At 45.4% G+C, this 25,000-nt stretch overlaps 3 protein-coding genes across 6 annotated transcripts; 2 read left to right on the top strand and 1 right to left on the bottom strand.

Annotated features, from left to right (window-relative positions):
* Window positions 1–2,538: 2,538 nt before the first annotated feature.
* Window positions 2,539–5,762, top strand: LOC105908848 (somatostatin receptor type 5). Its single transcript, XM_031562652.2, has 2 exons — window positions 2,539–3,282; window positions 4,476–5,762. The coding sequence occupies exons 1-2, from the start codon at window positions 2,539–2,541 to the stop codon at window positions 5,304–5,306; spliced, it is 1,575 nt and encodes a 524-aa protein (XP_031418512.1). The 3' UTR covers window positions 5,307–5,762.
* Window positions 5,763–8,894: 3,132 nt separating this feature from the next.
* Window positions 8,895–13,778, bottom strand: LOC105908860 (protein CutA homolog). Of its 4 annotated transcripts, XM_031561899.1 has the most exons (7): window positions 13,584–13,778; window positions 13,186–13,265; window positions 10,857–11,005; window positions 10,578–10,637; window positions 9,729–9,774; window positions 9,349–9,398; window positions 8,895–9,220 (listed from the first exon to the last, which is right to left on the bottom strand). In XM_031561899.1, exons 2-7 carry the CDS (start codon window positions 13,240–13,242, stop codon window positions 9,121–9,123), a joined length of 462 nt encoding a protein of 153 aa, XP_031417759.1. In that variant the 5' UTR covers window positions 13,243–13,265; window positions 13,584–13,778; the 3' UTR covers window positions 8,895–9,120. The 4 variants fall into 4 exon arrangements, with proteins under 4 accessions (XP_031417759.1, XP_012692875.1, XP_031417760.1 ...); XM_012837421.2 differs by lacking the exon at window positions 13,186–13,265; XM_031561900.1 differs by lacking the exon at window positions 13,186–13,265 and having other exon boundaries at window positions 10,857–11,001.
* A 68-nt stretch (window positions 13,779–13,846) lies between these two features.
* Window positions 13,847–21,530, top strand: eif3d (eukaryotic translation initiation factor 3, subunit D). Its single transcript, XM_012837419.3, has 16 exons — window positions 13,847–13,939; window positions 14,760–14,885; window positions 15,479–15,524; window positions 15,634–15,770; window positions 16,015–16,100; window positions 16,231–16,303; window positions 16,640–16,755; window positions 17,352–17,484; window positions 17,671–17,818; window positions 18,069–18,199; window positions 18,517–18,602; window positions 18,798–18,927; window positions 19,256–19,398; window positions 19,766–19,958; window positions 20,744–20,837; window positions 21,377–21,530. Exons 2-16 carry the CDS (start codon window positions 14,763–14,765, stop codon window positions 21,391–21,393), a joined length of 1,656 nt encoding a protein of 551 aa, XP_012692873.1. The 5' UTR covers window positions 13,847–13,939; window positions 14,760–14,762; the 3' UTR covers window positions 21,394–21,530.
* The last annotated feature ends 3,470 nt before the right edge of the window (window positions 21,531–25,000 follow it).

Genomic DNA, 25,000 nt, shown 5'->3' with positions numbered 1-25,000 from the left:
CTCAACCAAGATGCCACCTCGGTTTTTGTGGACGAACAAAACCCTCATGAGACACTACTAAGTGAGATGGGAGAAAGGCATAAGGGCTGTGTGTGTGTGTGTGTGTGTGTGTGTGTGTGTGTGTGTGTCTGTGTGTGTGTGTGGGGGCCTTAATAGAGCCGAGAGGGGCTGAGTGGAGAGGAGATGCACTCTCCTGGCCTCCTCTCTGGCTGTGCTTGACAGCTGAGCCTCCTTCAGTTAGCGCTGGTGGACCCGTTGCTGAGAGACCTGTGCTTTTTTTTTCCAGACACTCCTTCATGAGGAATACTTGGGTGGTTGGAGAGTTATTATCTGTGCCACTACAGGCTTTCCCCAGCCTGTCTTCTCTCCCGTTAATGAGGCCCAGGATGGGAGTTGTACAGTCGCTCTTGGCTGGACTGAGAGTCTGTGGAACTTGGACAGCTATCTTGATCGTGATAAGTTAGGCATTGTCAAAATAAAGATCCCCCCCCCCCCCAAACTGCTCTAAGAACATAAACGAAAGTGCTCTTAGTACCTGGACATCGCTAATCAATAATCAATGAGTTTAAAAACAATCAAATGTTTTGTAATGAATGGCTAAATTCTCCTCATATTCCACAGACTCTCAGTTAAGTTGGATATATAGTCTTAGAAAATGAGCAGCCAAGACACCGTATAACGGGGTAAAAAACGTCCAATCCCGTAACATTCAACCAATTAAGATGAGGGGGCACCCAACCCATCAGGACACTACTCTGTCATGTCTCCTGTCAATCATGTACTGTCAAACCTGTCAATCAACCAGTGCAGACAAGAGAAGGATTCTGAGGAGTACATTGGGAGAAAAATACTGACTTCCCTTTTGAGTACCGATTCTAATCAAACAGAAACAATCGAAGACTGTAAATCAGCTCCGTTTATGGTCTAATTATTTTCATGGTTAAATGTCGAGAGACTGTGAATGCACTTACCGAAGCAATTTCAGTTTCAATCCAACCACCTCTAATGATGTGTGATTCTTCTAGAGCCTCTCATTTGCAATCACTTGCAATCAGGCTCCGTTTGTGTGCTAACTGCAAGTGAGCGTCTAAACACAGTGTTTCAGCATAGCATCCATTTACCCAGTACTTCGTATCTATTTTTAGGTTCTTTATCAGTGTTTTGCCAGCTTTTCCAGCAACCTACATGAGCGTTATGAGTAGAAAAATAAACATTTAAAGGAATTGAATTGAAATTTCGTGTCAGCACTGGGTCCTCTTATTCTCCCCATGCTGTTACTTCTGCTATTGAAGCTACACGTACTACGTGTAATATGCACTACAGACATCCGTTTCTCCCAGATGGTCGCCATGAAGGGTTGGGTGATTGGAGCAGAAGTGCTCTCGTCCACCATGTTCTTGCAGTCTAAAAGAAAACAGCTGTGCAGAGGCATGACCACCAAACCCATCTCTCAAAAAAAAAAAAAAAAAAAAAACCTGCCAAAATGTCTAAAAAAAAAATGTCAAAGGAGAGTCTCATCCTCTCTACTCCACTAGCTGGACAACATGACACAACCTTCCAGGGTTTAAAAACCACAGATTGTTTTTTTTTGAGGGATGTTGCCCGACCCTCAATGGTAAACACTTCCCTTCGTGACAACCATAAGCTGAATAAACGCTAAGTGTCCTCTACCCTGACGCAGATGTGCTATGGAAGACAACATCAAATTAGCTACAGCACTGAATAGGCTGTCAGCTGTCATCGCTTGCTTGCTTCGTTAATCAGCGCGCCTGTGTTTTGAGCCATGTTTGGGTTTCAGATGGAGAGCGTGTGCTCCGCTGCTAATCCAATCTCCGCTAATAAACATTAGCCAGCCACCAGCGTGTGTGTGTGTGTGTGTGTGTGTGTGTGGGTGTGAGGAACGAGCACTTTCATTATGAGGTGTTGATAACAACTCAATAAGCCCATGAACACACCTTGTGTGTTTCTGCGCGCACGTACATACGAGCGTGTGTGTGAGTGTGAACACGTAGTATTAATTTGTGAGCGTAGACCATGTCCGGCACATCTTATGCTAAGTTGTTTTTCTTGAAGCTTGAGTCTTTTGTTATTGTTTGTGCTCCAACAGATTTAGTATCATCAACTGCTGTATGTACTGCATTTCATTTTAGGCTTACCATACCATGGTCTTGATATTATTTTATGTTCCTTTCCTTTGTAGCATTATAAAACTGTGTGGAAATATCCATGACCATGTGGAATCTTCTTCTAAAGCTTCAATGTGAAAGTCACTCACACTCTCCTTCTCTCTCTCTCTCTCTCTCTCTCTCTCTCTCACACATGCACTTTCTCATTACAGTCTTTTGAAGCCACCCTACCATCATCTATTTTCTGTCTATCTCCCTTGTAGCATTATAAAAGCAATAATACACTTGTGGGATCTTGTAAAGCTTCTCTCACTCTTTCTCTATCTCCCCCCTCTTTCTCCCCCCCCCTCTCCCTCTCATCACAGTACTGATGTCCTGTCTCTGAGGCCACCCCCCTTCGGCCATCTCCACAATGCACCTAGACGCAGCCACTAGTCTCTCTCTGATGCCCCCTTCCACCCTGTGGGAGAACGCCTCCTTCCACCTGGGTGACGATGCCCACCTGCTCCTGAATGACTCCTCCGGGCAGAACTGGACACTGGCGGGCGGCGGCGACGACTTCCGCGGCGGCTTCGTCCCCAGCGTGGCCGGCGTGCTGATCCCACTCATCTACGTGGCGGTGTGCGTGGTGGGCCTGGGCGGCAACACGCTGGTCATCCACATCGTGCTGCACTACCTGCGCACCGAGTCGGTCACCAACATCTACATCCTGAACCTGGCCATCGCCGACGAGCTCTTCATGCTGGGCCTGCCCTTCCTGGCCGTGCAGAACGCGCTGCTCTCCTGGCCGTTCGGCTCGCTCATGTGCCGCCTGGTCATGACGGTGGACGCCATCAACCAGTTCACCAGCATCTTCTGCCTGACCGTCATGAGCATCGACCGCTACCTGGCCGTGGTGCACCCCCTCCGCTCGGCCCGGTGGCGGCAGCCCCGCGTGGCCAAGGCCGTCAACGCCACCGTGTGGGCGGTGTCCATGGTGACGGTGCTGCCGGTGGTGGTGTTCGCCGACGTGCTGCGCGACGACGGCAACTGCAGCATAGTGTGGCCCGAGCCGGCCGAGGTGTGGAAGGCCTCGTTCATCATCTACACCTCAACGTTGGGATTCTTCGGCCCGCTGCTGGTCATCTGCATGTGCTACCTGCTGATCGTGGTCAAGGTGAGGGCCTGAAGCAGAGTTGAGCCCAGTGGGGGATCCGTCCCTGGTCTCGTTTAGCCCCTCAGGTCTCCGCCATGGCAAGCCGAGATCCATTAGAGTGTCATGACTAGCAGGTGTCAGTACAAGTCTGGCATCTGGAGTAAATGGTTATAGCCGATAAATCCATATGTTAGTTCTGTCATCAATGTTAGCTATGGGGATGACTTACATTCTGAATGCACCATCCTACATGTTAGTGACTGCATTCTAGCCTTCTAAGTGCAAAACTATCTAGCCATAGTTACCGACTTTGGTATCCATTTAGTTTTTAATTCGATATAATACTGACTGTTCTCCCAGTTTTATACTTCTCTCCCTGAACCTGCTTCCCAGTTCATTTCTTAGCACCTGAGCTATAGAGTTTTTCACCATTCTCAGTGGGTCAAACGCAAAGGCCGTGGATAGTGAGTCATGCCTTCTCATTGTAACCCTGAATGACCACAATCATTATTTCCTTTCTCTGGACTGCCCTTTTGAGAGTTGTGAAATAAGGGTTTTACCCTTACACAACTCTAATTGGCTTGCCTCTCCGGCAGCTGAACTCATTAGGAGCCGCTGAGGTAGCGTTTGCCATCCACGAGCTAGACATGTTGTGGCGGCCGTAATGGTTACCAGGGACCTGGCGGTAGTTAGTGATTGATTTGGTAGTTAGCGATACTGATCTCAGTACAATAAAAAAGAAAGGAAGACTTAGTAGCAACCATAGAGTTAGAAGGAGGAGAATGAATGAGAGCAATGATAATCCATAACACTTCCTACTTTACTGGGGAACTTGATGACTCATAGTGCCACGGATACTAGTTAGCGCAGGAATATGTCTCGTGACTAATTTATTTACTGCTTGCGAAATGATACAAAATTGAACCAAACACGTCATCGAGACCCCCCCCCCATCAGTTCCTTTACTTCCTCTTTCATGTAACATGGAACTCAGCCTGCTAGGGACAGGAATGTTCTTTCTAGCCTTTCTGAATCTATGGGAGCAGTCACAGGTACTGCCCTGATTGTTTCTGGTATGCAGAATATCTCAAAGCAGAGCAGACACAAAAACCTGTCTTGATGCTAACAAGAATTTTGAGGGACTTGACAGTGAGATTTACCTTCTTTTTTTTTACTTCCTGCCTCTCGCTTACCTTGCTATCTATTTCTTCCAGGTGCGGAAGGCAGGGCGCAAGGCCCGGGCGGTCTCGGTGCGGCGCCGCAAGTCGGAGCGCAAGATCACGCGCATGGTGGTGGTGGTGGTGGCCGTGTTCGTGCTGTGCTGGCTGCCCTTCTACATCCTCAACATCGTCAACCTGCTGGTGCTGCTGCCCGGCGAGTTCCGGGGCCTCTACTACTTCGTGGTGGTGCTCTCCTACGCCAACAGCTGCGCCAACCCCATCCTCTACGGGTTCCTGTCCGACAACTTCAAGCGCGGCTTCCGCAAGGCCCTCTGCCGCTCCTCCAGGAGGGTGGAGAATCTGAGAGGGGCTCGAGGTGGAGGAGGTGGGCAGATGGGCGAGCAGCAGAAGCACCCAGGGGGGAAGGCCAGAGGGGACGGGCATCTGCCCGCCGAGCAGGGGGCCACGAGAGAGCAGGACATCCAGGGCAGCCTAAGAGCCATTGTGAACCCAGAAGAGAAAAAGGAGGATGAGGAAGAGGAGGAGGAGGAAGAGGAGGAGGAAGAGGAAGAGGAGGAGGAAGAAGGGGAGGGAGAGCAAGAAGGGGTGACACAGGAGAAAGACACAGTCCAGATGGTGGACATCTGCAAGATCACACAGAACGGGAACAGAAACGGGGTGGGGGAGGGATCCAGGGGCCCCCTCCAACAGAATGGGAAGCTGGAGGTGGGGTTCGGTCAAGGGACTAGTAACGGGGGGAGCCCAGGCCCCGGGTCCACAGTGGTCATTCCCCTGGTGGTCAACGGAGCCCGAAGCGGCAACGTCAGACCTCTCACTGATGTCTCTGTGGAGCACAGCTCTGTGCTAGAGATCAGTTACCTGTAGCGTGTACCTGACTTACCTGGGAAATACGCCCAGGTGTTCGTTAGCCAGGTGCATAGGCTGTGAAAGTCAGCTGGAGTTATGCAAATCCTCAGGTCCATTTTAACATTGATTATTTGAAGAAAAAGCGCAAAGAATAGGTCTATTTAAAAATGACTTTAGAACCTTTGACCAATAATATAACTTTCTCCTATTGAACCAATGCATTTGTATGTTAAAACTGTTGAAATCTAGACAAACGTTGGCCCATTTCTAGCAGAGTTTAAATTTGCATTTGAACCAAGAGGTACAGTGGCATGCGAAGGTTTGGGCACCCACCATCAAAACTTCTGTTACTGTGAATAGCTAATAGAGTAAAGGATGACTTGATTTAGAAAAAGGCATGAAGTTAAATATGATTTCTTTAATATTTTAAGCATGATTACTTTTACATTTTAAAAAATACCAAAAAAAGAAAAAGGGTCAGAAGCAAAGGTTTGGGCTCCCTGCGTGGTCTGTACTAAGTTCAGCCCCTTTGGCGAGTTATCCCAGGGTGCAAAGTCTTTATATTCTTGTTTGAAAGATTTTTGCCCATACTTTCCTGCAAAAGGCTTCTAGTTATATGAGAATCTTGGGCCATCTTGTATGAACTGCTCTTTTGAGGTCTGTTCACAGATTTCCAATGATGTTTAGGATGGGGAACTGTGAGGGCCACGTCAGCTGGTACCTCTTGAGGTGATCCATTGTGGACTTTGAGATGTGTTTAGGGTCATTATCCTGTTACCTGTGAAGCCATCCTGTTGTCATCTTCAGCTTTTTCACAGATTGTGTGATGTTTGCTTCCAGAAGTTGCTGGTATTGTATTGTATCCATTCTTCCCTCTCCCAGTGAAATGTTCCCCGTGCCTCTTGCTGCGACAAAAGCCCAGAGCGCGATCGATCCACCCCTATGCTTCACAATTGGAGAGGTGTTCTTTTCATGAAATTCTGCACCCTTTTTTCTCCAAACATACAATGCAGCCAAAAAGTTATATTTGAACATCATCAGGCCACAGTTTCCAAAATGTATCAGGCTTGCATAGATGTTCATTTGCAAACCTCTGACACTGAATTTTGTGGTGAGGACGCAAGAAAGGTTTTCTTAGGTGAGTAGGATTTGAAAAATAATTGCTACTAGGATTCAAATTTTACATTTACGTGCCAAAACTAGAATTTATGTTAGTTATTTGGACCCAAAAGACCCAGTGATGTAGCCGAGATCATCCCACAGCTGCAAAAAAAAAAGTGTAGCGTCAAACAAAAAAGCTTTGGAGCTCGTGTCAGCCATTAACGACCCTGCAACAACTAACGTGGCAAATCTTCACAATTAACAGTCCATGGAAGCTATGACCTCATAGTTTTACAGACTATATAACTACATACAATTTCATTAATGGTTACTTGATGTGGTCGAAAAGTATGACAATTTTAGAAGTAACTACTGGCACCTGACGGACACCATATATTCTCCCACACACTCGCAAGGAGGGGGGAGGGAGGGGTATTCTGTTGGTGGCAACCTCACTGCCATTAAATCCTACACATTCCACCTTTAACTATTCACAGAACAGCAATTTTGACCAGGGGTGCCTCAAACGTTCGCATGCCACTGTATGTGTTGTTTGTGTACTCGTATTCTGTGGCCATCACATGCTAGTCTACAGACTGTCTACTTCATGCCGTCATCATGGTCAGCTTAGCTGTTTACATGTAAAGCAAGTGTCTGTCGTTGATGGTTTCCGTTAATCAATGTGGCTTTTCTCTCTGTTATGCTCAGTGGAAAGCGCATCATCCATTGAAAGCCTTGCAGTGTTTATATGTTCTGGAGAGATGTATTCAGTCCACGTTCTCCCCGGCCCATGAAATTACGTCTCTGGAGAGAAAATGAAGCTCATTTTGTTGGTGAAGGACAACAGAGCCCACAATTAGAGTCAATTTGAGCGTGCTGCTGGCTCCTCGTGCCATTAGGACCCGTGCGATTGTTTCTCAGAAACCCCAACTGAGGCAATCATAGCGGCTGTACCTAATCTCCGATCGACAAGGCGGTTGGACAGCATGGGCCCGAGATGACCTCCCTGGCTGCACGACCAAGAGCAGAACACACAGATAAGCCATTGCGTCGAGGCTGCACTAATAACGCACGATTCTGAGAAAGCAGAGGGGGTGAATGGCCCACCGTGATGATCACGTAGCTTACAAAACCGAGCGAAACGATTACTGCTCAGGTGCGTCTATTAGATGCTGTGCATTCGAGCAGCGTATCTGCTGCCATGTGGAAATAATCCACGAGATAATTAGGGCTCGTCAGAGCTGACTGCCAAAACATATTTCACAATTCACACTCCTGCAAACCGCTTAATGCACCTCACGTACAATCAATATACATGCCATGTAATACATAATGAACAAGCAATGCATCAATTGTGTTCTTAACACAGCTGCAGAGGTGGGTTGGCATGCAGATGAGCACACTGCACACATGCAAATTGTAGCTTATAAAAAGAACAAATTCCAAAGTATGACTTGGGACTGCTAAGAACTTTTGCTTTCTCCTTTTTAATGTGTTATGGTTGCTTTAGAGAAAATGTACGTGTTTATCTGGCGGTTAAGTGGGAGTCCTGTATTGAAATTGGTGTTTGTGTCTTTCAAGCCTGCGCTGGCATTGTGGTGCAGCTAGCAGTCATCTTGATTGGTGTGAAGTGGCATCTGAGAATAAACATGCTGTGGTGAATTCACTTGATTGGTATGCATTTTTTTTTAGGTAAAGAGCATCAATTGTTGACAACTAAACACACACACAACTAGGATACGAATGATCGGGTCCAGACACCGTGCCACCACGCTAGATCCAGAACAGATACCTGTCGCCTTGAGTGAGAAGAACATACGCCTGAGCATGAACGGACCTATTTTTAAAAAGAAATCTATAATAACTTTTATGACGCATTACAAAACAACACTTAGAGAGGCAAGAGTGTGTTTGTGTGAATAGAGTAGGGGACACGTATGGAACATCGGGGTTGCTATGGCTATGGTAAGGGGCAGGGTTTGGATTCTAAGGCTGTTAGGCTGATCTGCAGATGCCCATGTCCTGCTAAAAACACACAACTGTAACAATGCCTTCCGTACTCACGGCCGTACAATTGCTGTAGACTCAAAAAAAAAACAAAAAAAAAAACAGCCTATTTTTAAATCTATCCAAGGTCATCCTTCTGAAGTCACCAAACACCAGGCTAATAGAGCTAATTCCACCCATTTCCCTTTCAAACCATTATGGGTCGAAAAATACATTGTACACAAGGCTTCAGAGCCAAAACCTTTCGTTCAGTGATTCCAGCACTTACAAATCCCTTTTCAAATCCTCTAAATGGAAGACATATTGGATTATAATTTACAAACAATAGAAAAGAGCAAATGAGATATAATGGAAGAAAATCATGATTGATCAGTTACATGGGACTTAGATATAGAATGCCAACCAGCAATTTTGGAAAATGTCTCGCCCTTGTGGCTCTACCCACACATTACAGTTGATTTATTGCAACAATATGGAGACACTGACGTAACACGAATGTATGGGTTCATGATGGTTTATTGCCTACAATCCAGATTTGCATGAGGGAATCCATCTGCAGATCAATCAAAATAAGGGCCAGTTATTTGATATCAGTCTTCAGTCAAACATAAAATGAGTGAAAAAAAAATGCAGCACAACCACTGCCATTTATGTCAAAGAGTTCTTTTCAACCGCGTAGGTTGATTTCTTTTTTTCTTCTAGTGTACTTGTTGAGACAGGCACTTCATTCAGGCACAACTTCACCGATCCACTTCAGGTAAGGAGGGTTTCCTTGGTCGATCGGCAGACTGATGACCTCAGCCACTTCATATGGGTGGTTGGACCTGCGCTCAATACAGTCAGTCAGTCAGTTAGTCAGAAGAGGTTTGTTTGCCAGGAAGAACATGGCAGGAACTTCAGCTGAATCAGGAGGCACTTCGGCACAGTGCCAATGAAGCTTAGTTGGTCTTACCTCACATACTCTGCGAGTTCTGTAACTTTGGAAGTCCTTGTCTTAATCATCTGTGGGTGGATAAATGATTATGGGTTCAAGATTGAAGTCAAGAGTGCCTCACTCAATTATCCAATTACCATACCTGACTGCTGTGTAAGGGCACTGATTATACATTTACTGGTCTGATTATACATGTTGCTGGTCTAGCTGGGAATTATTTTTGAATCACACTAGTTAAATAACGACAACGCAACAATCCTCCTCCACCAATCACAATGCTAGTCTCCACATCTCATTATTTTAATGAGATTCATCGGAGTTGCTGAACATTTTGCTCATCTACTCCTACAGCTCTGAAGTGTGGATGAATTCGACAAAAAAAATATTGAAAATCTCACCAGTAACACTTCGCTGTCCTCCTGGATCTTCCCCTGCCATTCATATCTGTTTCAATACAACAGGTGACAGTGCCATTAACTGACAGTGACAGGATTGCATTGATTCAAAACCAACACATAATCACATTTTAAGAGCTTTAAGGTAGGCATAGTTACGTCTGAAATAAAGCAGCAATGTCTGGGATTGACTTGGATAAAATCAGCCAAAATCAGTATAAAAAAAAAATATTCAGTGACTTTTACCTGTCTCTAACTTTTACCTGTCTTCAAGTATAATAAAGTAAAAGTCACATTTTTCCTTTAAGCATTCATTGTTTCCCATCTGCACAGAATGCAACTCTACGAGCTCAGACACAAGGTCAGATTCCTTTACTACTAAGGCAGTTGGTATTGGGCCAGACGGTGGTAATATCTCTGCTGTTTGACCATCAGCTGGCAAGTCAACAGAGTTATTGATTATGTGCTCGTTGACCAGCTTTGTGGTATGAACAGCTGATATTAAAGCAGCCTCACCATCTCCAACTCCGACATCTGGTCCCAGAGGTCCATACATTGATCCAGTCTACAAAACGTGTAATAACATTTCTGCTGCTTGACTAGGTTTCAGTCCTGGAGTTTGACCACTGACAGCACAGTATTTAACAGCCACACCAACGGAGACACCATGTATATCTGTTTGCTCTGAAAGGTTTGGTTATCACCGGTGCAACACCAGATCAAGTGGCACACATTTTCACTGGTCGAGTGAACCTGAGAAGTTCAATTTAGCCTCCAGTGCACTTAATAGCTCATTATATTTAACTAGCATTTTGTTTTGGTCTGATCCAATCCACTGTGGACGTCACTTACACTGACGTGATCTTGGGCACTATGTTGACACAGGCAGCTAACTTCTTCTCCACAATGCCACTGTGAAGAGTCAAACAGAGAGGTTACTGATGACGATGGCAACCTATTAGACACATCATAAGGAAACAAACAATAAAACACATCTAGTGTAGAGGAGAGGCCAGACCAAGTACTCATTTTACTGGGATGATCCATCAAAATGAAAAAAAAAAAAAATGAATCCATCCAAATTGTACACAGAGGACCTCAACTGGATAGATGACTGGTGTTCACACTTACCGGGCCAGCTCTTTGGCCACGGTGTCATTGGGACACGTGACGAAGGCTGCGGAGTGAGTGCCTGACGAGTAGGTTTCTGATGCCATGGAGAACGCCCGCAATCCCACAGTCCTCAGCACGGGGAGCATCAACCCACTGAGAAGCACTGTCTGGGCATCAACATGTACAGGTCAGTTTAGACAGGGAAATATACGTCGCTATAATTAAAACGAACATTTTATGTAACAGATCCAAATGAACTTAACATGATGGGTTATTGACCATATACAGTCGTATGCAAAAGTTTAGGCACCCCTCTGGGGCTGCATGAAAATGTACTCTGTCTTCACCAAAAAAAGATCACAGTGGTATAATATTCATTTTCTAGTTAACACTGAGTGCTGGGGTGTTTTCCAGACAAAGATATTTAGTGTAGCAGTATTTAGTTGTGTGAAATTAAATCAAATGTGAAAAATAGGCTGTGCAAAAGTTTGGGCACCCTAATCATTTTGTTGATTTGAATACCTCTACCTACTCAATGCTGATTAACTGCAACACATAATTAGTCTAATTAGCTCATTAAGCCTTCAATTCCATAGAAAGGTGCATCCAATCATTAGAAAAGGTATTTAAGGTAGCCAATTGCAAAGGCGAAGAATGATCAAGGACAACCCTCAGACCACCTCCAAAGACCTGCAAGGTCATCTTGCTGCAGATGGTGTCACTGTGCATTGCTCAACCATTCAGAGCACGTTGCACAGAGAACAGCTGTATGGGAGAGTGATGCCAGGAAGCCTTTTCTGCACACACGCCACAAACAGGCTCGCCCAACAATTTATAAATGGAGATTATCAGGGGTGCCCAAACTTGCATACGACTGTAGAACATAAAATATTAGGCAATTTGACCATTTGCTGTTGATATAGACTTGCTTGTGTGAGATAGGGCATATAAAACACATACAGGAGCAAAACTTGTCAGCATGGCCGGCAGGCATGTTTTGGCAAGCATTCTGGCCCTGAGCCTGAAAAACTTGGCAGGAATTCCACACCCAATCTTATTTTTCAAACTCAGAAGGTAATGAGAGTAGCATGGAAATAGAAGCAGACAGGGTTAAGATACCCTAAAGGAATGGACCAAGCCTGATGTGCAGCTCATGAAGCTTGTGCAAATGAGAAGGTGAAATATTATCTTTCATCATGCCCTTATGACTTAGGGTATTGCCATCCTTGAGGTAGCTTGTTCAATCAATTATTCCTACTTAAGAAGCTGACCATCTGTATGAAAAACTGCTCCTTCCACTCTCTGTCTGAGCAGCAGCAGTTGTGTATTTTGTGATAAAAGCATGAAACTTGGCACACATATAATACATAAATTACAAAAGGAACATTTAGATATCGGGGCATTTCGTATCTCAAAAAAGTAGCCTCGTAGTTGCAGTTTAAAGTTTCGAGCAACGCTTAACACCGAAAACGGCTGGGGTGCCAACTGCCCGACTCAATATAATGAGCAAAACTCCACAAAAAACTTTTTTAATCATCCATGTCTAACAATTTTTGATATATATATGAGAAACCTAGGAGCAGTCTAGAGGCAGTTACACACCTTAATGGGACAGGTACTTTTGTATCGTAAATATCGTATAAGCAAAAGAACATGTTATGTATTAGACATGTAGTAAATAATTGTGGATCAGTTGAGGGATCAACATTGATGCCTCCACCGTATTGCTTAGTATTGCAGTTAGTAGGTGTGGATCAGTTTAGGAGTCCATATCAATACATCCACAGTATTGATCAGCATTGGCCAAGAAAGGTCAAAACACATTTTGCTTTTTTAATAGCAGCTTTTGCAATCTAACCCTACTGTTAATGCATACATGATGTATTCATTTATTAGAAAATGTAATGGAGAATAACAAGTTTCTCAGCTTTTCTTTAGGCTTCACTGATATTTTACTTCATGGTAATACATATAATAATATTGATGTGTGTGTGTGCGTGTGTGGGTGTGTGTGTGTGTGTGTGCGTGTGTGTGTATAGAGCAAAATATAATATTCTGGGTTGATTCACTTCCATTAGTTTATCAATGCAGGTAAATGCAGTTCAAAACGTTTCGTGTAGTCATTTTCAGTGCTTAACGTGGCTTGTAACTTCAAACAGCATCTACAGAGCTCCTATATGAGATAGGCAATGCCCAAATCTCAACATGTTTCATGCTTTTGTAAAAAATGCACAACTGGTTTGATATACTGTACACTGTACGTGTAAGTGTGTCTAGCTTACAATTACATCAAACTAGGCGTTCAGCCTGCCAGTATATCGCCAAGTAAAGATTCAATACAACTTACCACAACAACGGCTTTCAAAGTTCCACTTTGCAGACCGTCGGCAAGTCCAAAACGCATTGCCTGACCGCAACGTGCAATATCTAGATCATGCAAACCATCAAAAGCGACTATGATATTTGTATTGAAAAGCTAACCAAAACGGGACAGGATAGTCAAGCTAACGTTAGCTAGCTAGCTTACTCGCTCATGTGGGCAGGGCAGATAGGCAGTCTGGCTGGGTACGTTATGGAGTAACATAGACACTTCCCAAGCTTCACTCTTCCACATATTGAATGACGTGAATGTTGTTTATGTAACTTTTTAGTTTGGTTGCAGAAAAGTACAAGCTGCCTACTTGCAGTTCTTGAACACATAATAGATTTACTTATACACAAGCTAAGTGTTATACACAAGCTCACCTGTTTTGCTGTCCAGAATGCTCAGCTTGACAACAGCGGATGCCGTAAAGTGATATCGTTACCGACAGAAATATATTTGTATATTTTTTCGTACGAACTAGGCCTTCATTTTTGGTATTTTTGGTAAATGTGATTAATTATACAATATGGTACAATATGAGTGTTCTATCAGTTATCAAATAACCACTAAAACAGCAAATTACACCAACTGTCGCAAATAATTGCTCGCAGGAAACAGGAAGTCTAACAATTCTGTTTACGTCAGAAGTCCTGCCCTTCTTCCGTCGGCGAAACCGGGATTTGAGGAATAATTCAGTGGGCCGACGTACTTTTGAATCATCTTCCATCCATCACGGGTTTGTTAAATATCCAGATTCGATTAAAATTGCCTTGAAAGTTAAGATGCATCATGATGATTTCATGAGATTATTGTACTGATGGCAGTAACTGAGTCTTTAAAGAAGGTGGCTCAAGGCTAGCAGCAGTTACCACCAGCATTAGCCGACCTATGCATCCCTCAGCAAACAGCCGCTAACATCGGCTTTAGCTAACAGTTTGGTGATATTAACGTTACCTAGCTAGTCTGTCTGGAGGTTCCATGAATTCATGTTATTTATATCTGTGTTTGGGGTACATGAACAGCAGTTCAGACTGAAATAAAACGTTACTGCTGGCTAAGTTGACAATTAACTTCGACATAGCGCCCTACTAGCTTACGAGTAGCAACCTCTAGCGTGAATGCTAACCATAGCGATAACTATGCTGACGCTTGGATGAACCCGCCTCGTCTCTTTAACCTTACCCGATGTATATCCCAGTAACATTTTATTAAAAGCTGGCTTTCGCATGCAGTACGCTCCTTGGCATTAACGTCTGTCAACTCTCAGTATATTCGGGAGCACTAGCAACGTCAGCTCACTTTATCAAGTGTCCGATCATAATTTAGCATGTAGCACGATTACTATGATGACTAGACCACTGCGCAAACTGAGGAGTGCTAAAAGCACATCCGCTTGAAGACAGTAGTGCTGAATCTAAGTCTGAGTTCTAACGCCACTGAAACACCGGTAGTTGCAGCCAAGTTCTGCCTATACCCCAATGACCTACAGTAGGATTAACCAGGTTTGAAGAACTTTGCGTTGCCAATGTTTCGTTGTACATCATTCTTCCCTGTAGGCCATGGCTAAGTTTCTAGCCCCCGTGATCCAGGATAACCCCTCCGGATGGGGTCCTTGTGCAGTTCCTGATAAGTTCAAAGACATGCCCTACCAGCCATTTAGCAAAGGGGATCGTCTGGGCAAGGTAAGCTGACACAGCTCTCAGTTTTCACTTTGTACACAGAGGTGCTTCAGATATGCCTTGTAATGACTGTCCGTTTTATGCTACCATTAGAGTCTTTCTATGACGATCTAGAAACAGGCAGATAATCTAGTATAATTCAGTTCCAGGTGGCAAGCACTGAGTTACAGTATGTTTCTGCTGAGTCTTAACTGATAAAAAAGTGCTGTAGGCAGGAGAAATGTGGTGTAAAGATTTTAGATGTACGTATAGTGGACAAGCGCCCATATTTTCTGCAGATGTGGCATCCCAGACCCCCAGTGTGACACTTTCCAATACAGTGAAGGCATACAAATCTGTTGTGCGCAGAAATACTGTTGGATAGAATAATTGCTTTCTCTGATTGACAAATGATCAGTAGACCATCTTGTGAAAAGCAATTTTCCCATTTAATTAGTTGCATCACCTACTGAAAGTGGTTGCCCAATGAGGCAAGGTAATACTGAAGCAAACACGTTATCCTCTAAACATATAATCACTGTTATCACATTGCTCGTTGTCTGAACTCATTTGACCCCTGGCTGTATGTCTGAAAAAATGTCCTTCATTCTTTTTAGGTAGCTGATTGGACTGGTGCTACCTACCAGGACAAGAGATACACCAGTGAGTATCCCCTCAGCATTAACAGCATACTTCATCTTAAATGGTGCCTGACCTAGTGTAGATATCTCTGCTGCTGTAAGTGACCTAACCTACTGTGTCTGTGGCTCAGATAAGTACTCGTCTCAGTTCGGAGGGGGCAGCCAGTATGCCTACTTCCACGAGGAGGATGAGGCCAGCTTCCAGCTGGTGGACACCGCCAAGACCCAGAAGACGGCCTACCAGAGGAACCGCCTGAGGTTTGCCCAGGTAATGATCAACACACTCACAGCATGTGTCTCATGGCTATAATGGTGTTTTTTGGAATCTGTTAATCAGCATTGTAGTCGAGATTTGTAAGTTGTGTTTTACTGTAGTGTTCAAGGCATGTTTTAAGTAGTTGTGCATTCACACTGCTGTTAAGATTGTTATGTTTAATGTAGTACAGTGTGTGTATTTTGTCTGGACTGGTCTGGTTTGGTAGTAATGGTTTGGTGGTGTGTTCTCTCTGCAGAGGAATCTGCGCAGGGATAAGGACCGCAGGAACGTCGCTCAGTTCAACATGCAAACCCTGCCCAAGAGCGCCAAGCAGAAGGAAAGGTGAGGTCCTTGCGCCAAACGATGACCTCTGCCAATCCTCGTATCGTTCTCTCCACCTCGATCATAGTCGAGGTGCTCCCTGTGTTCCCCCCCCTCCCCCCCAATCATCTAATTTTATCTCTTCGCCTAGGGACCGCATGCGTCTGCAGAAGAAGTTCCAGAAGCAGTTTGGTGTTCGCCAGAAGTGGGACCAGAAGTCACAGGTGGGCGTTGGTTCCCTGTGTTCAACATACAAAAAATACAAACAATCAAAGTAGATCAGTGGGTTTCTTCAGCTTGACTCTGGACTCTGGGTGAACCCAAATAGTGTGAAGTCTGCCTGCAGCAATAAGTGAACCCCTCTGTCACAAGTCTCTATGTGTTAAAATGTTGTTGGGGATCTTGTTCCCCCCCCCCCCCCCCCCCCCCCCCCTTCTACTGTCTGTTTTGAATTTGATTTCAATTGAAGTCAACATTAGATGCACTCTCTCTAATTCGCCCCCCTATCTCTGGTTCTGTCTCTGGTTCTGTTCCTCCTCTACCCTCGTGCCTTGACGCAGCTGAAGCCCAGAGACTCCTCAGTGGAGGTGCGCAGTGACTGGGAGGTGAAGGAGGAGATGGACTTCCCCCGCCTGATGAAGATGAGATACATGGAAGTGGAAGACCCCACAGACATGTAAGTGCAACCTTCCACACACTGGCCCCGTGTGTGTGTTTGTGTGTGTATCAATGGATATGTTTATGTGTGTGTGTGTATCAATGTATATGTTTATGTGTGCTATATGGCTTTTATAAATATATATATTGGTATTGGCTATTCTGCTGGCCAGTTACCTAGGGCCATATTTCTAATTGGTGTTTTTCTCTTAGACGTGTCAAACTTTGCTAATTGCACAATGATCAAGTGCGACTAATAAAACCCTAACTGATGAAGGGTGATTATCCACGAGGCGTTTGAATGTTAGTCGCCTGTGAATAAATGACAAAGGAAAATGTTACGTGGCTGTGGGGGATTGTTTTACGTGTGTCTAATGCAGTTCGTGTACCACTGAAGAGCTTGAGGACGTGGTTTAGGCGTAGCTACATGAAGGGTGTGATTAATCTGTAGGGTAGCTGGCTAGGCAGAGAGCGACTCCCTTGCTCTGGCTGTTTGAGGAGGAAGCTCCTCTGACCTCGTGTTCTGACCCCCTCCTCTTCCTCCTTCCTCTGGCTGTTTGAGGAAGCTCCTCTGACCTCATGTTCTGACCCCCTCCTCTTCCTCCTTCCTCACAGCGAGTGCTGTGGAGCGCTGGAGTACTACGACAAGGCCTTCGATCGCGTCACCACGCGCAATGAGAAACAGCTGAAGAGCATCAAGAGGATCTTCCACACCGTCACCACCACTGACGATCCGGTTATCCGCAAGGTGCGTGGTAATGTATAACTCGACTGTACTGCGAGATGTGGACAAAAGTGTCCATTAGATGACTTTCGGTCTTTAAAAAAATTGAACGTGAAGATCAGGGCAGAGCTTGATGCCCTGTAATACGCATCTCACCGGAAGTAGAAGAACGAGTTGACCCATATTCCTCTGTGTGCCATCTTGTTTCAGCTTGCCAAGACCCAGGGCAACGTGTTTGCCACCGATGCCATCCTGGCCACGCTGATGTGCTGCACGCGCTCAGTCAACTCCTGGGACATCATCGTGCAGCGGGTGGGGAACAAGCTGTTCTTCGACAAGAGAGACAACTCTGACTTTGGTGAGTCAGCCCCTAGTTCATAGTTTGAACATAACTCTGGTTGGTTACTAATTTGACCTCTCCAATAGTAGTCATTAGTCTACATTACCTTGATTTGTTGTTTGAAAGATTGAAAAGCAGCCACAAACATAGAAGGACCCTTAGATCCCTGAAATGGTGGACGATGATGTGCCAAACAATATGGGCACATTAATGTGGTGTGGTTGCTAACAAAGAGTCTTTGTCTCTCCTCTTCTCTCCTCTCCTCCAGATCTGCTGACTGTGAGTGAGACGGCCAATGAGCCGCCACAGGACGAGGGCAACTCCTTCAACTCGCCGCGCAACCTGGCCATGGAGGCAACCTACATCAACCACAACTTTAGCCAGCAGTGCCTCAAGATGGTACAGTAACGGTTCCGCACGGCCATTTTACTAAATCAGGGCTTGCTTTGCTCAGTTAATAATTTTTCCCCAAGGGAATTTTTTTTTAGTTTTTTTGTTTTTTTAAACCACCTTGGAGAGTCATTATCGGTGATATCAAAAGCTGAACACTACGACACAAGAAAACTGAATGGATATATTGACCAAATTCTAGCTAATGTTGATTTGAGGCTTTTTTTTAATTATTATTATTTTAAATCAGCAGTTATCATTGATGTGTGGGCACATTATCCAGTGCAGCATATTGTGCTATAACTGCCATATGCACTTCCTTTCAGGGAGGAGAGAGGTACAAGTTCCCCAACTCCAACCCCTTCGTGGAGGAGGACGCGGACAAGAACGAGGTGGCCTCCGTAGCCTACAGGTAAAAAAATCCTCAAATTGAATGACCTGTAAGAACAAGAGCTCACTTTCTGGTCAGTCCTACATAACCTTTATCTCTCCAATCAACTTTGATAACATTATCTTGACCAGCTGATCTCTGAAGCGCCGTCATTTAACGGAGCTTTAAATTTAAATTTGTAGTGGTAAAGAGCGTGTTGTCTCCACACTTAACCAGGTACCGGCGGTGGAAGCTGGGGGAGGACATCGACCTGATCGTCCGCTGTGAGCACGACGGCGTGATGACCGGAGCCAGTGGGGAAGTGTCCTTCATCAACATGAAGACCCTCAACGAGTGGGACTCTAGGGTAAGACACCGACACCGAGACGGAGGGGCAGAGAGGGAAGATGTGTACTTCTAGTCAATCTGAGCTGGGGAATGAACACCGGTCATTCAGAGACACTGGCACACAATTTGGTAGTTTGCTAGAAAGCTAGTTTTGGCCTTCTTGGGCTTCCGTATCTCGGAGTGCAAAGCGGTTGAATCGTGATCCAAGGCTCTGAGTTTTGTGTTAGGACTGTGTCGTCATTATCTGTTGCGTGTAAGCGATGAGCATATTAGCAGAATGAAGGCTTGTCTTGGCAGTGGCCGGCTGGCTGATCGTGTGTGTTTTTGCTGTGCTCTGTTCTGTTCAGCATTGCAATGGAGTGGACTGGCGTCAGAAGCTGGACTCGCAGAGAGGTGCCGTTCTGGCCACAGAGCTGAAGAACAACAGCTACAAGCTGGCCCGCTGGACCTGCTGCGCCATGCTGGCCGGGTCCGAGTACCTGAAACTGGGGTGAGCTAGGGGTGCACACTCACACTCACACTCACACCCACACTCACACTCACACTCACACACACTCACATACACACACAACATACTCTGTGTTCACGCTCATGAGCACAACAAATGGTCACGCACATCTATAGACTGGGCAGGTTTGCATACGCGTCTGTCCACCTGTTCACCCCTGTGCACGCAAGTCCAGTGAACAGTGCACACACACACACACACACACACACACACACACACACACACACACACGCGCGCCGCGCGCAGATCTTCCACTTTATCCTAGCACTAGGTGAACTAGATTCAGTTCAGACATTTTCATCTCGTAACCATATGTCATATGTGCCCATTCCCCCCCGTCACATCACAGGTATGTGTCCCGCTACCACGTGAAGGACTCGGCGCGCCACGTCATCCTGGGCACACAGCAGTTCAAGCCCAACGAGTTTGCCAGCCAGATCAACCTGAGCATGGAGAACGCCTGGGGCATCCTGCGCTGCGTGATCGACATCTGCCGCAAGCTGGACGAGGGCAAGTACCTGATCCTCAAGGACCCCAACAAGGTGAGCCCTCAGAGCCCCTCGCCACACGCAGCCCACAGCCTCACTCATGAACGGCCAGTCAGAAAGCACTCAAAGTAAACCAGACAACAGATCCAAGACCTGTGTGTTTTTTCCTCGGCCAGTCAGAAAGCACTCAAAGTAAACCAGACAACAGATCCAAGACCTGTGTGTTTTTTCCTCGGCCAGTCAGAAAGCACTCAAAGTAAACCAGACAACAGATCCAAGACCTGTGTGTTTGAGGCTTAATGTAGTTGACAGTGGAGATGATCTTTGTTTCTTATTGGCCTGACTGTTATGTAGCATAACTTTACTTTACATTATACAACAGTTAGATCCGGGCAAAATATGTATTAATTTGTGGGATTGTGTAAAACCTGGTGTTGGTGGGATTGGTAAAGGGTATCCTCACGGCTGTAATAACCGATGGCTGTATCACCGCCACGAGGAATATCCTTTACCAACCCCACTCTCACTCGGGTCATATTGCTTGTGATTTTCATCGGAGGGCACGGACCATCAAACTGGTGTTCCGACTGTCTCCGCTGCTTTAAATGAATAATCTGCGTTGAGCTTTTGTGCTGGTCTTGACTTTTGAGCAACTTGAATACCTCCCTATTGGTCATTGTGAAGCCTCATGCGTATGAGGACAAGCCAGAGAACAGCATCACCACCTTTTAATCCTCACCTGATGGAGCTATTCTTAGTGTTTGTGTAGCTGTAGACATGCCTATTCAGTGTGGCTAATGAGTTGTATTCAACACCTGTCTGTGTGTGTGTCTTTACAGCAAGTCATCCGCATCTACAGCCTGCCAGACGGCACCTTCAGCTCCGACGAAGACGAGGATGAGGAGGAAGACGAAGAGGATGATGAGGAAGAAGGTGAGATGAAACACCTCCCCAGTCTTTTTTTTTTCCTTTCTTCTTCTTCTTCTTCTTTCCTTTCTTCTTCTTCTTTCCATCCCTTGTAATCGGAGGTGTGAAGGCAAGAGCTGCGCTGCTTATTTATCAAGGCCAGGTGGGGAAGTCTTCCCTAAAGACCTGTGATTTAGTGGGCAATCTTATCTGAACCTAACACGGGTGTTCGCCAACTCTCCTTCTCGCTTTCCCCATTTAGGATTTAAAATGGCGTAATAGTGTTATTGAAATGTTGTGTTAACAGTGTAATATTGCTATGAAAGAGTCGGCCACTTGTTCAATAACTGACATGAGCATTTTCTATCGCAAAAGTTTCAAATGTTACAGTAGTGCTTCATGAATGTTCTTTATTAGTGTATTAGTGATGGAAGTGTCAGTTGCTGGTTCAATAAAGAAGTGTTAAACTCTCTCTCTCTCTCTCTCTCTCTCTCTCCCTTTCTCTCTCCTCTCTCTCTCTCTCTCTCTCTCTCTCTCCCCCGCTCCTCCCTCACTTCTTCTTCTAGATGAGGAGCCTCTGTGAGAAGGAAGAGGAAAAAAGCGAACGCAAGACCAAACGGGTCGGCGCCCTCCACGGGCACACCCGCATCTCATCAGAGTGGCTTGAGCAGATGAGCGATCAAGTGTCGAGTCCCATTAAAGATGGAGCAATGTTGCAAAGCCCATGGTTTTGGTTCACTTTGTTCATTCTAGTCAGTGACCCCACCCCTTTCTTTTTTATTAACGTTTTGTCTGTCAATGAGGATACAAGGCAACATATCAATTATTTGTACTGATCCCTGTAGTGTTTATTGAGTAATTAATTATCTTAAATTTCTTGCTGCTTCACTCAGTTTTGTCATATAGGGGGTAGACAAAGCGGTGAGAATGCTCTAATTACAATATAATTATTACGTTCATCAACAGATGTCCTCTCTGAATATATAATGATAAACGATAAAAAAAAAAATAAAAAAAAACATTTCAAATTTAGGCTTTGTCATTAAACACTCTCTGCCATAGCCACAATCCTTTACAGACAAAACATGTTCACAAATGTAGTCATAAACTGTTCACGTATTCTCACACAAACAAAACAAATCTGAGAAGCTTCTACATAACGATCAGTATTCTTTGAATAAGCACTGTGTTGCACAACACTAGCCAAGTATATCAGAACGGAGAACACAACTATGGTAGGTAATGCCAACATTGCAATAACATGACACACAAATTAGAGTGTATACTACATATAGAGTAGACCTATTGACTGGATTGTGACTGTGAGCAGTGGGGTACTGTCCATCTGGCATACAGGGCCGTCAAAACTAAATGTATAATGCTTTTTTCACTACCCCTATGTCACGTTCCTGGCCCTCTGTGCCAGCAGAATTTCTTTCCCAGTACACCAATGCCTGTGAGTTTGATAATCGAGGCTGCAGCGATTCAGACAAGCAAAACTGCAATTGCTATATTTGGCCACACGAGGGCTCTGTGAAAGCTTAGACCAGTAGCAGCAGACTAGATTTTTTTAGGGGGGTCTCAGAACAGCTTTGTAGACTTGACGCAGACTCTTGGAGCATGGAGAGGGACATTCTTGCTGGCCCTGAAAATGAATGGCCGACCAGGACGCCCCTTGAAATCTAAGCACGCACGACGCGGATTCGCGTAACCGGTAACCTTGTGGTTGCACCTGCTCCTGTGTGGTGTGTACTGTGTCGTGACGAGCTGTTTTAACTCGGCCAGCCATGACTTCATCTTACTGGCCCTCCGATACATCACCGACTCCCCCCCCCCCCCGCGCCTCCAAAACACACGCACGCACACAATTCCCTCAGGGTCTCTTCATCCTAGCCATTCACTTAGCCGTTCAACCTCTCTCCCCCCCACACACACACTCGCTTGGTTGCCGCCATCCGTCACCCTCCCCGTCTCATCCATTCAATCCCTCGCCCCCTCCCTCCCTCCCTTTCTTTCTTGTCATCTCCATCTCTCAATCTCTCCAGTCAGCCAGTCAAGGTTAGGCGTGGAGCTGGTTTAAAAATAGTTCAATAAACTGAGGAGACAGACAGAGCACTCGTAGCATACAGAGCAGCGCGCGAGTGATGGCGCTCGCGCAGCACGCACACAAGACGGAGAGGTGGGGGCAACAGTCGGAGGACTCCGCTTAGGGGAAAAGAGGCAAACCTAAGAAACGCATAGTGAGTTGAGACTACCGGGAAGAGAGAAATAAGACATTAATGATACATACATTCATTTACATACACATTCATTTGTGCCGCTGACTCGTTGAGAGGTAAGGAGGGTTACGTTTTGGGGAACATTTAAACCAGCGTAACTTTCTCACACTCCCCTTAAGTTTATGGACGAAAATAAAGGTGAAGTTGATTTGATAGACCCCACGAATATCAGAACCAACTGTTACGATGGTGGAGAGAGGTGTGAGGTCAAGAGTGTTCAGCTTATATGGGGTGAGCTTAGATAAATACTACCTGCTTAGCACAAACCCAGCTAAATGTTTTATAGATAAGGTTGACACATCCTTTTTCTGTAGCCACATGTTCCTTCGGTTTATTTATATTTAGCCTAAATCCACAGTGCAGAAAATGACCTGATAAGGATAAATGTACAAGTAAAATAAATAAGAGGGAAAAAAAGGACATTTTTGATATAAATAACAACTCTGGGTATTGTTTTAACCCTTTTGGGGAGTTCATCCTGCAGTTCATCCTACCTAGTCTGGAGCTTTTAGTGGGAACAACAGAGTCACACTGTTCACAATATGGCATTTTCCTTTCCTCTGGCCTACACATGTTTGTTCAATCTGTATTTTTTTTTTAAAATAATGCATTGATTTGATTTGTAGGTAGTGGATACAGCGAGAGGGAGACAAAAGAAGGAATGAAATCTTTGATGACTGATCACTCTCTGCTGCTGAACAGCTGTGTGTGCAAGTATAAAGGCTTTCACACATGTGCACACACATGCACACTAATGCACTGGCATACTAATGCATGCACATGTGCATTTGTGCATTAATGCACATACAACAGTAAGCACCTGCAAACACGTGCATGGAGACAAGCATGCACACGCACGCACACGCACACACGTGCTTGCTGACAGAGAGAAGTGTAACCTATAACGGGTTAGGTCGGGTGAAAGGAACAGACTATGGTGTCAATCATCCCAGTTGTAAATGGCAAGTTTCAGAACATAAAGTATTGAACAATGTACACACAAACACACACACACGCGCACACACACACACACACTCAGAGACCCATAACACCACAGTGGCAGGCTGGTGCTTGATCCATGCAACCAGCTGGGAAACTTACATACACACAGAATCCCTCTCTCATACACACACACACACAAGCAGAGGGGTTCCATTAGCTGGCCTCAGAGCGGACCTACACGGAGCCAAGGAGCAAACCAAGGCATTGGGGGTAAGGCGCATGGGGGGAAGCGAGAGGAGAGGCTGTTGCCATGGAAACTGAGCAGTCAGCACATCTGCACGCTCTCCTGGCTGTCCCTGCGTGCTGGCGAAGCGAGGGGCCAAAACCTCCACTGATGTTCCAGCTCGGTTCTGAACTCTGTTCCCTGCCTTTCTAGTCTAATACAGACGAGGAGGTCGTGGCCTTGGGCCCTCAGTGAGTATGTAAGGGACCTCCTGAGTTTGATCACCATAGTGGAGCAGAACAGATACGTCTACATGCTAAGGCTGAAAGAGATGAGAGGCGCTAAGGGCATATCGCAGTCGGCCACTGTGGTGCAATGACGTGATGCTGTGAGTTACTTACTTGTGACATACTTGTGTGACACTTTGGCATTTGGGATGCTGACCCTGATGAGGAAAAACACCAACGTTGTGCCAACATTACGGTAACTTGATTTGACCAATGTAACTCTCTCTCTCTCCCTCTCCCTCTCTCTCTGAATCTGTTTTGTGTTGTCTGTCTCTCTTTTTGTCCATCTCTCCATCCATCCATCGCTCCCCTCTCCAAAGTTAAAGGGCCGACACCACCTAATTAGGATGCGGGGGAGCAAGCAGCTGCTGCAAATTGAAAACATATTGATTCCCCCTCTGATCCGCTCCCCACTGCCCACTCACCCAGCAGCAGAGAGAGAGAGGGAGGGAGAGAGGG

This window comes from Clupea harengus, chromosome 24 (genome assembly GCF_900700415.2).
Source record: "Clupea harengus chromosome 24, Ch_v2.0.2, whole genome shotgun sequence".
NCBI classification, from domain to species: Eukaryota; Metazoa; Chordata; class Actinopteri; order Clupeiformes; family Clupeidae; genus Clupea; species Clupea harengus.
This window is presented reverse-complemented; position numbering and strand designations above follow the sequence as displayed.